Below are 12,799 nucleotides of genomic sequence, written 5' to 3'. Positions count from 1 at the left end.
CATCTCCGCAGTCTGGGTACATATTATTTGTCTACTATCATGAATTCTAATATATTGGGAAACATCCTTAAAATTAAAAGATGGAATTATGGGTAGCGGAGGCACAAATACTAATCAACAAGATAACAAGAAATGCTAACATCCTAGATCATGCCAACTAGCAAGATACAAGACAACCGGAGGGTAAACCTCCTCAACTCCACCGTCAGTGCAGTGCATAAGGACAGCATCTTCCGGTCCAGCTGAAGTCAGTTTTCTTCGGATCTATCAATTTTAAGTACAATATGGTGATACAAAATAAAAACAATATGAAAGAAAACACGAAAGTTATAAGATTTAAAATTGTAATAAAAATTATATATATATTTGACAAAAAAAAAAAAGCATTTTGTGACAGGTAAATAAAATAATTTTTTATATTTTATGTGTTTAATATCACATGAATATAATATAAATACATAAATTAATCTGTCAGAAGAAAAAGGAACTAATAATTCATTAGATCCAAGTCAGTGATTGCCTAATTCCCGCTTTACGTCCTGGAATCCATAGTGCTATCAATTTATCAAAAAATACAAAAAATACTAAAAAAATTGTACAAAATAATATATAAAATATTACATACATATACCAAAATATGAAACAAACTACACAAAATCATCCAAAAAAACTAATAAAATTATTAAAGTATTAAATTAAAAATTCTAATAATTTATAAAATGAAATAGTTCACATTTTTAATTTTACATTTAAGTTTTGTTATATTTCGATTAATTTAGTTTTTAAATCAAATTAATTAAACATTAAAAAAATTTTTAAATTATTTTTAATAATCGATCAAAATTAATTTAATAACGAATCAATTAACTGAATAAATTAATTCAACCGATTAATTTAATTAAAATTGAATTTTAAACACCTCTTTTTAAATTATTATAGATGATGATGCAAACCTTAATGAAATTAAAATTGTCTAAGTCTTAGAATCAATCCATTGAGTTTAACGTTGTCAAGACTTGTTGCTTCAGGTTTTTCTTTTTTTTTTTTACAAGATGATATTATGGCATATTTCTCCTTTAAACATACTTAACACGTGAACACGAATACCTGAGGACGGTGATCTCTTGGGCTTGAGCAATTGAGCCTATTTAAGATTCCAGAAAGTTCTGAAAAACGCAAAGTAACAAAAAATGCCCAAACATTTAAAAGGGCTTCGGTCAAAGGCCACCCAAATACCTTTCCAAAGCCTCCAGAAAACTTGTTTCTGTGGCCCGTGCACAATTCCCCAATCAGATGAACTACTAAACCCATGAACCATATTTGTCAATCCAAGGTTACCAGATTAAGGTGACCCATTTACTTAAAATCCAGCAACCGGTTGGTCATTTTCTAAATTAAAAAGCAAAGCCCATTTGGCTTGTTTGTAGTTGCTTGCTTTGTTGACTTCAGACCGGAGGGTTGGGACTTGGGAGATGCATTATGATGATGATTGAGATTCATCCATTTCTTTTACTATTTTCTGCTGATTTGCCTTGTACAACTGGAGCATACAGTTGTGGCTTAGTTTTGTTTTAAAGGTAATTGGGGAAAATTGGGGAATGGAAGCAGTAGCGGAAGGGCTGTGGGGACTGGCGGATTACCATGAGAAGAAGGGAGAGATAGGGAAGGCTGTGAAGTGCTTGGAGGCAATCTGCCAGTCCCACGCCTCCTTCCTACCCATCGTCGAGGTGAAGACTCGACTCCGCATAGCCACTCTTCTGCTACGCCACTCTCATAACGTGAACCATGCCAAGTCCCACCTGGAACGCTCCCAATTGCTCCTCAATTCCATACCTTCTTGCTTCGACTTGAAGTGCCGAACCTACTCACTGCTCAGCCAGTGCTACCATCTCGTTGGGGCCATCCCTCCTCAGAAGCAGATCTTATACAAGGCTCTTCACCTTACATCTGCGGCGGCTCCCGAGTATGCTTGCTTGCACTTTGATTTTCTTTTCTTACTTTTTTATTTTTGAAACATAATTTACTTTTGATTAGATTGGATTATATTACATACTTTATTAACAATAGAGGAAATAAATTGCTGGTGTTAAACACTTCTTGTACTCGCAGTGTGTCGGTCAAGTTATGGTGTTGCAACTTCAATTCTCAGTTGGCAAACGCTCTGATTATTGAAGGAGACTACCAGAATTCAATCGCCACTTTAGAATCAGGTTATGTATCCGCTACTCAAATTTGCTATCCGGAGCTTCAGATGTTCTTTGTGGCTTCTATCCTGCATGTACGCCTCCTTATGCAATGGGATGATCAAACTGCGGTTGAGGTCGAGCGAGCTCTTCACCGATGCGATCAGGTCTGGGAGACTATCCCCTCTGATAGGGTAAGTTAAGCTCTACCATGTCATTTTTCTTTTTCTCTTTTTTGTTTGTCTTCTTGTTAATCACTTTGTAGTACTTCCATTTTATAATATTTACTACCAATACTAATTCCTTTTTCCTACTAAAGAGAACCCACTGCCTGGGTTTACTCTTTTACAATGAGCTTCTCCATATCTTCTACCGACTTCGAGTCGCCGATTACAAGAATGCTGTCAAACACGTGGACAAATTGGATGCTGCTATCAAGCAAGATTCCAACAACATGCAGCAACGGCACCAACTCACTCTTGAGCTTAACGCCTTGAATCAAAGTCTGTCCCGCTCTGACTTACCCTCCAGGGAGAGGTCTGCTCTCTCTGCACGACAAGCCCGCCTTCAGGGACAGCTTACCCATGTTACTACTACTTCTTCCACTTCAGTTGGAAATGATGCCCTCGAACCTACATATTTTGGAAATGCAAGACGGGCATTGCAAGATAAGCTTTTTCTCGCACCACCTCCTATTAATGGGGAGTGGCTGCCAAAGAGTGCTGTCTATGCCCTTGTTGATCTTATGGTCACCATATTTGGCCGTCCAAAAGGAAATTTCAAAGAGTGTGACAAACGAATTAAGTCTGGAATGCATATCATCCAAGGTTTGCTTTTTAAACTAGACCCTTCAAAATTTCTCTTCTTTTACCATGCTTTCTATGATTGAGTGTAAGAAAAAAGTGGAGTAGAAGGGATTATAAGTTCTTTCTACCCCCTTAAACTATATAATTCATGGATGCCTAGAAATCTGAGCATTATTGTTTCTTTGCAGAGGAACTTGTCAGGCTAGGGATAACTGATGGTGTTAGAGGTTAGTTTGCTTTTCTTATTTTGCACCTTCCATGCTCATTCTGAAGTAATTGACTTTTGTTACTATTGTGAAAAAACTAAGAAATAAAACTGTGTGAAAAATTAAGATAAAAACTGAATGTATATTGAAAAACTGCTTATAAAAAATTATACAAGAACCTTAGGTTTATATACAACTAACTAGTGGTTAAATTAGGAAACTAAATCTTCCTAAAAACTGATCCTATAATTGATGAATTGTCTATCCTAATTTATTGTCCTTAATTCTAGGAATACAAATACTTAATTCTAGAGATACAAATATAAATATACAGATTACAATATTACAACCAGCTGTAAATAAGTGTTTTCCCACACTCCTCAAGCTGGTGAATAGGTGTTTTCCATTCCCTTGGAAATAATTTCTTGAAATGTTGCACTGCTAAGACTTTTAGTCAACACATCTGCAAGTTGACCATTGGTTGATACATAGGGTGTACAAATCAACCCACTATCTAGTTTCTTCTTTATGAAATGCCTATCTACTTCAATGTGTTTTGTTCTGTCATGTTGCACAGGTTTGTGTGCAATGTTTATTGCAGACTTGTTATCACAGTAGAGTCTCATTGGTCCATCCCACTTGATCTTCAAGTCTTCTAGGATAATCTTTAACCATAGTAGTTCACAAATTCCTTGAGCCATTGCTCTGAACTCTGCTTCAGCATTTGATCTTGCCACCACATTCTGTTTTTTACTCCTCCAAGTCACAAGATTACCACCTAAGAAAGTGCAGTAGCCTGAAGTGGATCTTCTATCAGTTACTGAACTTGCATAATCAGCATCTATATAGTGCAATATCTTTTGTATAAGATACCTCTCCCAGGATTGGCCTTCAAATAGTGCAATATACGGTAGACAGCCTGTAGGTGCACTTCTTTAGGACTATGCATAAATTGACTTACCACACTCACGGCATATGCTATATCAGGTCTAGTATGTGAGATATAACTGAGTCTTCCAACTAATCTTTGGTACATCTCTCTATCTACAGTAGCATCTTCATTAGCTTCTCCAATTTTATGATTAGGATCTATAGGGCTATTTGTAGGTTTACATGTGAGCTTCCCAGTTTCTTTTAAAAGATCCATCACATATTTCTATTGTGAGATGAAAATACCATGCCATGAGTGAGCTACTTCAATTCCTAGGAAGTACTTCAGTCTCCCTAGCTCTTTTATCTCAAATTCTCTAGCCAAACACTGTTTTAGAGATTCTCTCTCTTTTGCATCATCTCCAGCTACAATTATATCATCAACATACACTAATAAAACTGTGACTCTCCCTGAATCAGAGTGCTAGATAAACAATGTGTGATCTCCTTGACTCTGTTTTTATCCCATTGCTAGCATCACTTTGGCGAATCTCCTGAACCAAGCCCTAGGAGACTGTTTAAGGCCATATAAAGCCTTTTTAAGCTTGCATACTTTGTTTGCTTCTAGATGACCTCCAAATCCCGGTGGAACCTTCATAGATATTTCTTCTTCCAAATCACCATGTAGAAAAGCATTCTTTACATCAAATTGCTGAAGCTACCAATTGTAATTTGCAGCCAATGATAACAAAATCCTAACTGTATTCATCTTGGCAACTGGAGCAAAGGTTTCCTGATAATCCACTCCATAGGTTTGAGTGTAGCCCTTAGCCACTAACTTGGCTTTATACCTTTCAACAGTACCTTCCGTCTTGTATTTTACAGTGAAAACCCATTTACACCCCATTGGATTTTTCCTTTAGGCAACTCTACCAGTTCCCATGTCTTATTTTGCTCTAAGGTCTCCATTTTTATTTTCATAGCTTGCCTTCATTTCTCACTGGATAATGCCTCGGATAATGTAGTTGGAACAGAAATAGTGTTTAAGCTCACAAGAAAATTTTTGTGGGATGGTGAGAATTTTTTAATGACACAAAATTAGAGATTGGGTATAGTGGATGCTTAGTACATTCTTTGGTTCCTTTCCTAATGGCAATAGACAGATCATAATCACTAGTTATAATTTTAAGAGATTCATGCTCATTTTGAGAAACAGAGTCAAAAACTGTAGTTAGCTCATTTCCAGAGTTAGGATCAGGTTCTTGGACTAGCACTGGTTCAGGATCTGGAACTTTCCTTCTTAAGTACACCTGTAATTCCTTCATAGAATCAAGAACAATATTATCCTTTGTCACATCTTTTGTATTTGGAATGGGTTCAAACTCAAATTCAATGTTTGACTTGGACTCAGCAGAAACAGGTTTTGACTCAAAAGAATTAATGGGTGAAAATGTTGAAGAAGAGGACAAATCAAGCAAAAAAAAGTCTTTATCCTTATCTTCCATGAATGAACTCTCCCCCTGAAGATAAGGTTGAGTAAAAAATGGTTTACTTTCTTCAAAAGTGACATTTGCAGACGCATAGAATTTTTTGGTAGGAGGATGATAGCACTTATACCTTTTTTGAGTTGATGAGTACCCTACAAAGATACACTTAATCACTCTTGGATCCAACTTTCCCCTATTATGACTGTGAACATGAACAAATGATGTACAACCAAATATCCTAGGTGTGAGGTTGTTTGTGGTATTAAGGTTGGGATAGAATTGTGAGAGTAGTTCCATAGGAGTTTTAAATCTCAAAACCCTTGAAGATAACCTATTTATAATGTGTGTGGCAATGAGAACAGCTTCTCCCCAGTAAGATTTGGGTACATTTGCTTGAAAAAGGAAGGCTTGGGTTGTGGCTAGTAAATGGCTGTTTTTCCTCTCTGCCACTCTATTTTGTTGTGGAGTATTAACACAAGATGACTCATGGATAATCCCCTCCTTTTGAAAATAGGTAGATAGACTCTGGTTGAAATAGTCTCTTGTATTATCAGACCTAAATCTCTTGATTCTCACTCCAAATTGATTTTGGATCATGTTTTGGAAGTTTGAAAACACACTATTCACATCTGATTTGGATTTAAGTAAAAAAACCCAAGAGATCCTAGTACAATCATCTATGAATGAAACAAACCATCTTGCACCAAAAATATTAGGAATTGTAGTGGGACCCCAAATGTCATTGTGAATCAAGTAAAAGGGAGTAGAACTTCTTTTGTTACTAATTGGAAAAGACACACGTCTGTGTTTCGCAAGTTCGCAAACATCACAATGAAAATCTTCGACACTTAATCCTTTGAACAATGAAGGAAACATGTTTCTCAAAGTTCCAAAAGAAAGATGTCCAAGACGAAAATGATAAAGCTAGATTTTGTCTTTATTGAAAGATTTTTCAGAAAGAAATGACAAAGGTAAACTATTCTTGATATTACTTGAGTTATTTGATGTCTCAAGATAGTATAGTCCATCCTTCTCCTTAGCAAGTCCAATCCTCTTCCCCGAACTTTGGTCCTGAAATTCACAATAAAAGGGATAAAAAGTCACTTTGCAATTCATATCTCTGGTAAGTTTTTGTATAGATATCATATTAGTAGACAATCCATGAACATGAAGAACATTTTTTAGAACAAATGAGGGATTAACTTCAACATCTCCTAATCCTACCACTGTAGTAAGTGAACCATCTGTAACAACAATTTTCTTATTACTAGAACACAGGGTATATGTACTAAACTTCTGTGAGGAATGCGCCATATCGTTTGTGGCTTCTGAGTCAATGACCCAAGAACTCGTAATAGGCTTAAACGCGACATTTAATCCATGAGAACCAGAAGCTTTACCTGAACTAGAGACCTTACCCAAGGAACATACCACAGTAGGCTTTTCAAGGGTTTTCAATAGGTTTCCCAGCTTTTCAATCTCTTATCTGTTGAACTCTCCTTGTTTTTTAGACATCTGTAGCACTCCGGTCATTTTTTCAGTTGATATTTCCTCAAATTGGGTGGTAGTGATATCTTTCTTTGAACTGAAACAAGTCTTAAGATATAACCAGAAATGACTCTTAGCAATGAAGGCTAAAGAAAGGAAAAATAGAATGGCTATAAAGGCCTTAACAAGGTTCAACAATGAAGGCCTAAACAGGGTTCGGCAATGAAGGCCTAAAATAGAAGTCAGCAATGAAGGTTGAAAATTTTGCTTCCCAAGAAGAGCCTAAAGCTCTGATACCATGTGAAAAAACTAAGAAATAAAACTGTGTGAAAAATTAAGAGAAAAACTGAATGTATATTGAAAAACTGTTCATAAAGAATTATACAAGAACCTTAGGTTTATATACAACTAATTAGGGGTTAAATTAGGAAACTAAATCTTCTTAAAAATTGATCTTATAATTGAGGGATTGTCTATCCTAATTTTTTGTCCTTAATTCTAGGGATACAAATACTTAATTCTAGAGATACAAATATAAATATACAGATTACAATATTACAACCAGCTGTAAATAAGTGTTTTCCCACAACTATTAGTAACTTTCTTAATGTTTCTTGAGTAGAAGTGGATTTGCAACACTCAGCAATCTGGATGGCTGGTGTATATTTAATGCTATTGATGCAGTTCCTTGAGAATAAAGTGGCTGTGGAGCTTACACGGTCTGAATTTCTTGAAGCTCAAGAGGTGGGTTTTACGCCTCCAATTATTCCAATGAATTGTTTATATCTTCTCTCTGAAAACTCAAATCCATTTGTTTGAATTATCTTGGGGTGTGTTATATTTCCCTACCTTTTTTAAACAGCATCTTAATGGACAATTGATAAGTTAGCCAAAAGTCTTATGCATATATGTATGTGGTTTATTTTATTTTTTAACATTTATACAGGTTTGAAGGATCTTTGATTTTGCTTATCTGAAAAAAAAAAGTAAAAGAAAAGAAGGATCCTTGACTTTTTAGTTCCGATTATCTCTTCACTAAGCTAAGTTAAACTATCGAGTTATGTTAATTATAATTTTATGTTTGGTTGAAACAAAGATGATAGATTGTAAAGAGTACATGTCTTCAATATGGTTATGTGTTTGCCTCTAGTGAGCACTGATGATGACTTCACCTTGAAATTACTTTGGTATTGTGAGAATACTTCTTTTTGGTTCACCTCAATATCTATTTTATGTACAGAAACATGTGGAGAGACTTTCTCTGACTTTGTTTAACAAGATCATCATTTCCATTTCAGTTTCCATTAGACACTGAATTCTTCCTGCTGTACAATTATAAACTTCTGGATTGGCAGCATCTTAGTTGATTTTCCATTCTGAAACTATTTGTACTTATAGTAGATTTGCATTTTGGTTGGCTGTTTTGCTTATTGACTCCTTAATAATCTCCATGCCAGTAATCTGTATCAGTAATTCTTGGAATTGAATCACTATGATAGTATCTCAATGTTACAGGCATTGGTGCAAATGAAGAACTGGTTCACTCGCTTTCCAACAATTTTACAGGCTTGTGAGAGCATCATTGAGATGCTTAGGGGGCAATATGCCCATTCTGTTGGTTGTTATAATGAAGCAGCTTTTCATTATGTAGAAGCTGCAAAGGTATGCTGTTTAACTTGGCATCAATTCACAAGTTCCATAATTTTAGTTATCACTTTTGAAATGGAGGTGGGTAGTTAAATGCTTATACCATTTAATATAAGGAAGTTCATTCTGTTTAGATGATGTCATCTGATACACATTGCCTATATCCTGTTTTTCAGATGAATATTTGTGAAGTTTAAAGTTTCCCTTTCATTTCACATGTTTAGATAACTGAGAGCAAATCAATGCAAATCATGTGCCAAGCTTATGCAGCTGTTTCATACTTTTGCATTGGTGATGCTGAATCATCTTCACAGGTCTAGTAGTTTGTCTTGTTACAAAATTCATTGTTGCTGAAACTATAATTTGGTTTATGGTTTTGGTTTTTTCTCTCTTGTGTCTATATTTTGTTACTGATATATATCTTGCATGTAGGCACTTGATTTAATTGGACCAGTTTACAGAATGAAAGATTCCTTTGCTGGACTTCGAGAGGAAGCAAGTATCCTTTTTGCTTATGGCCTTCTTTTGATGAAGCAGCAAGATCTACAGGAAGCAAGGTGAGCGTTTTTTCTGAGTTGATTATTTTCATTTAAACTGAAAGAAAGTTGACTGTTTCATTTAGATAATTGGTCCATTGTATCTTATGTGGCATTTGAAACATCCCAATTCTTTTTTTAATGCATTTCCAGAATCGCTATTCAGTAATAGCAATAGCATTTGTGTTAGTGTGTCAAAAAGCGTTGTTTAACATTTTAATATTTTTGAAAAGACCTTGAGTTCCTTTCTCCTACTCTACTTTCTCCTTCAATTCCTCTGTTCCTCCCTTGTCAGCTTGTCCTGTCTACTGTGCATTGATTTATGCCTGTAAATCCAAGGGGAATGAAAAGTTTTCTCTAGAATTGGGCATCTCATTTTGACCATTCTTCAGAGTGATGGGCTGTATTTTAAAGTTTTATTTTGGATTGAAGGTAGTGTTGATGGAAAAATTATGGTTATTGAAAGTAGTAAAAGGATAAGTTAACACGCTCAAAAGGACAGTGTCTTTCCTATTTTATAATATTTTGGATAAAAGAAAACATGTTTGGATGAACAAGATTCATAATATACTTCTTACTAATGATGATCATTAACTTTTTTAAAGAAAAGAAGAAAATATAGATACTTACCTAAGAAAAGAAAAAAGAAAGATACTCTCTTGTCTGTTATGGAATATTCGAATTAATTTTATGGTTTAGGGTTTGGTATGACTGTTATCTCTCTCTCAATCAGTGCGTATAAAATAACAACTTTGATGCAGAAATCGGTTGGCCAAGGGTTTGCAGATTGCTCATGTTCAAATGGGAAACCTCCAACTTGTTTCACAGTATTTGACTATTCTTGGGAATTTGGCACTTGTTCTGCATGACACTGGACAAGCCAGAGAGATCCTAAGATCCTCACTCACTTTGGCAAAGAAGCTTGGTGATATACCAACTCAGATATGGGTTCTGTCTGTTTTGACAGGTATATCTTACGCTGCAGGTTCTAGATATGGATTGAGTGTATTCTCAAAGTACTTTAATTTTGAATTAATCTTTCTCATTTACTTTTATTTGAATATTGTTCTTGCAGGTCTCTTTCAACAATTAGGTGAGAGGGGAAATGAAATGGAGAATGATGAATACCGAAGAAAAAAGTTTGATGAGTTGCAGAAGAGACTTGCGGATTCACGTTCATCCATTCATCATATTGAACTTGTAATTACAACTAATTGATTCACATATCTGGTTTTCTAGCGAAAAGCAGCTTGCATAATTGGCAAAGGTCTTAATCTGCTGCCACTTACCATTTATTTCTTATGTATTTTTCTAAGCAGATTGACAAAGTAAAAATTCAAGTTCAGCAATTTCATGAGCTTGATATGAAGCGCATAATGGCAGGACAATCTGTTAGAGTCAATCTTGACATTCCAGAATCTGTTGGTTTATCAACGCCAATGCCAGTTCCATCATCATCAAAGCTGGTTGATTTAGACACTGGAAGACGTGGAAAGAGAAAACTTTAGCTCTTTACCTTTTTTTTTCTTGTTATTTTGATTTAGGAAAATGGTGTTTGGGGCTAGCACTTTAAGTAAGATTATTCCAGAGACAGTAGCATTGCTCTTTGGATTATTATTGCCGTTTTTTTTTCTTTTTTGAAAAAAAATGATGTCAGCCATTTGGATCTTTTTGAGTTTTTTTAAATTATTATTTTAAATGGAATACAGTTCATGGTGAACAACATGGTATACAGTGCATGATAAGCAACATTGTGGTTCTTCCATGCTTGAGCGCATCTACATTGGTAATATGATTTTGCGTGGTGCAATGTAGCTACTTTTGAAAGGCTTCTCATTTGGAGATGCGATCAAATCATGTAAAAAGGATCTTAGTGTGGGTCATAGTTGTTCAACAGTAGGTAGCGTGTCAATAAAAGAAGCGGAAGATGACTATTGATTATAGCCGAAGGAAATTCTGGACTACATTATCTGGAATGACATTGACAGGTAAGTTTAATGATCTCTCCATGAATTACGTGTGTTTTCTTCTTTGCAGCACAGTTTAAAAGGCCTTTAGATACTTGGGTAATACAGGAGTTATGAGTGTTCCACTACCAGGTTGTTGATTCTCTCAACATTTGCTATAGTATCCGCATTACTGTTGTTCATGCTCCTTCCTCAGCAGTTAGTCCTGAAATTTCTTTGAGTGGTTTCCACATGAATTTTCTCCTGCGTTGTTGACAATAAGCAAATCATCACTCATTCAATTGGACAAGCAAATCGTCACTCACCAATAGGGATAGGATGTGCGAAACTGTGAATGTATAGCTGCACTGCTGCATGTGGGGTTAACTGTAGGATGAAAAGGATCAATGAACAGCCTTACCAGTTTCCACATTCGGCAATAACCCTAACTTTAGGTCGGAGGGTGGGAAGCAAAGCAAGAAACTGCAGCTCCGACTTGGAGAGAACCTACGCAAATGACCAGGTTACTGTATTGATGGAGGAAAAAAAACTCAGGTCAACAATTCTTTTGGGGGAGGAGGGGGCTAAGTGGGTGAGTGTCAGTATACCTTGGCTTCAATTATCCAGACGACAAGCCCTTTAGCATCAGGAGGCAATGCCTGGAGCCTATAATCAACTTCTGGCGGGAAATACCACCTTGCTATAGGTTGCTTCCCAACGTGAGCCTGTAATTTAATTATTTTAGTACTAAGAAAGTAGTAACAGAAAAACTCCGTTCTGTCTCTTGCCAAAAAACAGAGGATTGTAAATAGAGCAGCATGCATACAGGGCAAACAGGATGGATCTTGGTGAGGGTAGTCTCCGGATCACCAAGGCCACGAGCAGTAAGGTCGAGGAAATAGTATCCTTGGTATCGTAGGCGGGTAAGGTAGCGACCCTCGTAGCCTCCCTCGTGCGGGGCGTAAATAGCGAGGGCTTTGTGCTCTTCTACATCGGATAGCCAACGCCCTAAATCAAATCTTAATAGATCGCCTCCAATGAAGTCGCCTATCCCAATCTCACTGCCACTGCATTTCACCAATCCGCATCTCTTGCTCTTTGATGTCTTACTATGTCCATTTGCAGTTCTAAATCCCATGGTCATTGCTCTTCTGCTGCTGTTGCTGCTCCTGCGCTGGCAGTTGAGCCAGGCTGGCGCCCTATTTTGCAACTGAAGGCAGGGGGCAGCAGCGGCCATCGTTTTTTCTTAATGTTTTGGAGATGTTTCTAAAAGAAAAATAATATGAGGAAGTCCAAGCACAACTGCAGATGCAGTGTGGTGCAAACGTTGCAAGGTGGATAAGCCAACAAGATAAGAAAGAAAGGCAACGAGACGACCAAAAGCTGGAGCCAAGTGAGGAGAAGGGACAAAAAGGCACGTCAGTCGCAGAGCCTATCCCTTGTACAACCATTATGATTTGTTGTAATTGTGGTGTAGCACGATTAAAATGTCAGGAATATCATCCACGAGTTTAAAACATGATTATGATATAAGTTGCTAAATAAAACACTTAAAATCAATTAAACATCCAAACTAACGAAAATAAAATAAAATAATTAATTAATTACACAATAATTAATAATTTAATAT

General features: G+C 36.2%; 2 protein-coding genes across 3 annotated transcripts; one reads left to right on the top strand and one right to left on the bottom strand.

Annotated features, from left to right (window-relative positions):
- Positions 1-1,452: 1,452 nt before the first annotated feature.
- On the top strand, positions 1,453-10,946 carry LOC111285053 (Tetratricopeptide repeat (TPR)-like superfamily protein). Of its 2 annotated transcripts, XM_022874273.2 has the most exons (11): positions 1,453-1,963; positions 2,110-2,377; positions 2,503-3,010; positions 3,178-3,216; positions 7,663-7,784; positions 8,556-8,702; positions 8,912-9,001; positions 9,120-9,244; positions 9,985-10,190; positions 10,299-10,423; positions 10,543-10,946. In XM_022874273.2, exons 1-11 carry the CDS (start codon positions 1,599-1,601, stop codon positions 10,729-10,731), a joined length of 2,184 nt encoding a protein of 727 aa, XP_022730008.2. In that variant the 5' UTR covers positions 1,453-1,598; the 3' UTR covers positions 10,732-10,946. The 2 variants fall into 2 exon arrangements, with proteins under 2 accessions (XP_022730008.2, XP_022730009.2); XM_022874274.2 differs by lacking the exon at positions 8,912-9,001.
- Positions 10,947-11,131: 185 nt separating this feature from the next.
- NDHN (NADH dehydrogenase-like complex N) lies at positions 11,132-12,547 on the bottom strand. Its single transcript, XM_022874276.2, has 4 exons — positions 11,996-12,547; positions 11,778-11,894; positions 11,591-11,676; positions 11,132-11,433 (listed from the first exon to the last, which is right to left on the bottom strand). Exons 1-4 carry the CDS (start codon positions 12,404-12,406, stop codon positions 11,370-11,372), a joined length of 678 nt encoding a protein of 225 aa, XP_022730011.2. The 5' UTR covers positions 12,407-12,547; the 3' UTR covers positions 11,132-11,369.
- Positions 12,548-12,799: the final 252 nt, after the last annotated feature.

The sequence above is a fragment of the Durio zibethinus genome, chromosome 6 (assembly GCF_047325235.1).
Source record: "Durio zibethinus cultivar Kanyao isolate XHJ-2024 chromosome 6, ASM4732523v1, whole genome shotgun sequence".
NCBI lineage: Eukaryota > Viridiplantae > Streptophyta > Magnoliopsida > Malvales > Malvaceae > Durio > Durio zibethinus.
This window is presented reverse-complemented; position numbering and strand designations above follow the sequence as displayed.

What these genes read in the sequence shown, in the direction of transcription:
- NDHN (XM_022874276.2), bottom strand. Translation starts at nt 12,406, where the DNA reads ATGGCCGCTGCTGCCCCCTGCCTTCAGTTGCAAAATAGGGCGCCAGCC. An exon ending in AGATCCATCCTGTTTGCCCT is followed by an intron (nt 11,895 to 11,995) that starts GTATGCATGCTG and finishes ATTAAATTACAG; the next exon opens with GCTCACGTTGGGAAGCAACC. An exon ending in TCTGGATAATTGAAGCCAAG is followed by an intron (nt 11,677 to 11,777) that starts GTATACTGACAC and finishes TCATTTGCGTAG; the next exon opens with GTTCTCTCCAAGTCGGAGCT.
- LOC111285053 (XM_022874273.2), top strand. Translation starts at nt 1,599, where the DNA reads ATGGAAGCAGTAGCGGAAGGGCTGTGGGGACTGGCGGATTACCATGAG. An exon ending in ACATCTGCGGCGGCTCCCGA is followed by an intron (nt 1,964 to 2,109) that starts GTATGCTTGCTT and finishes TTGTACTCGCAG; the next exon opens with TGTGTCGGTCAAGTTATGGT. An exon ending in CAAGATCTACAGGAAGCAAG is followed by an intron (nt 9,245 to 9,984) that starts GTGAGCGTTTTT and finishes ACTTTGATGCAG; the next exon opens with AAATCGGTTGGCCAAGGGTT.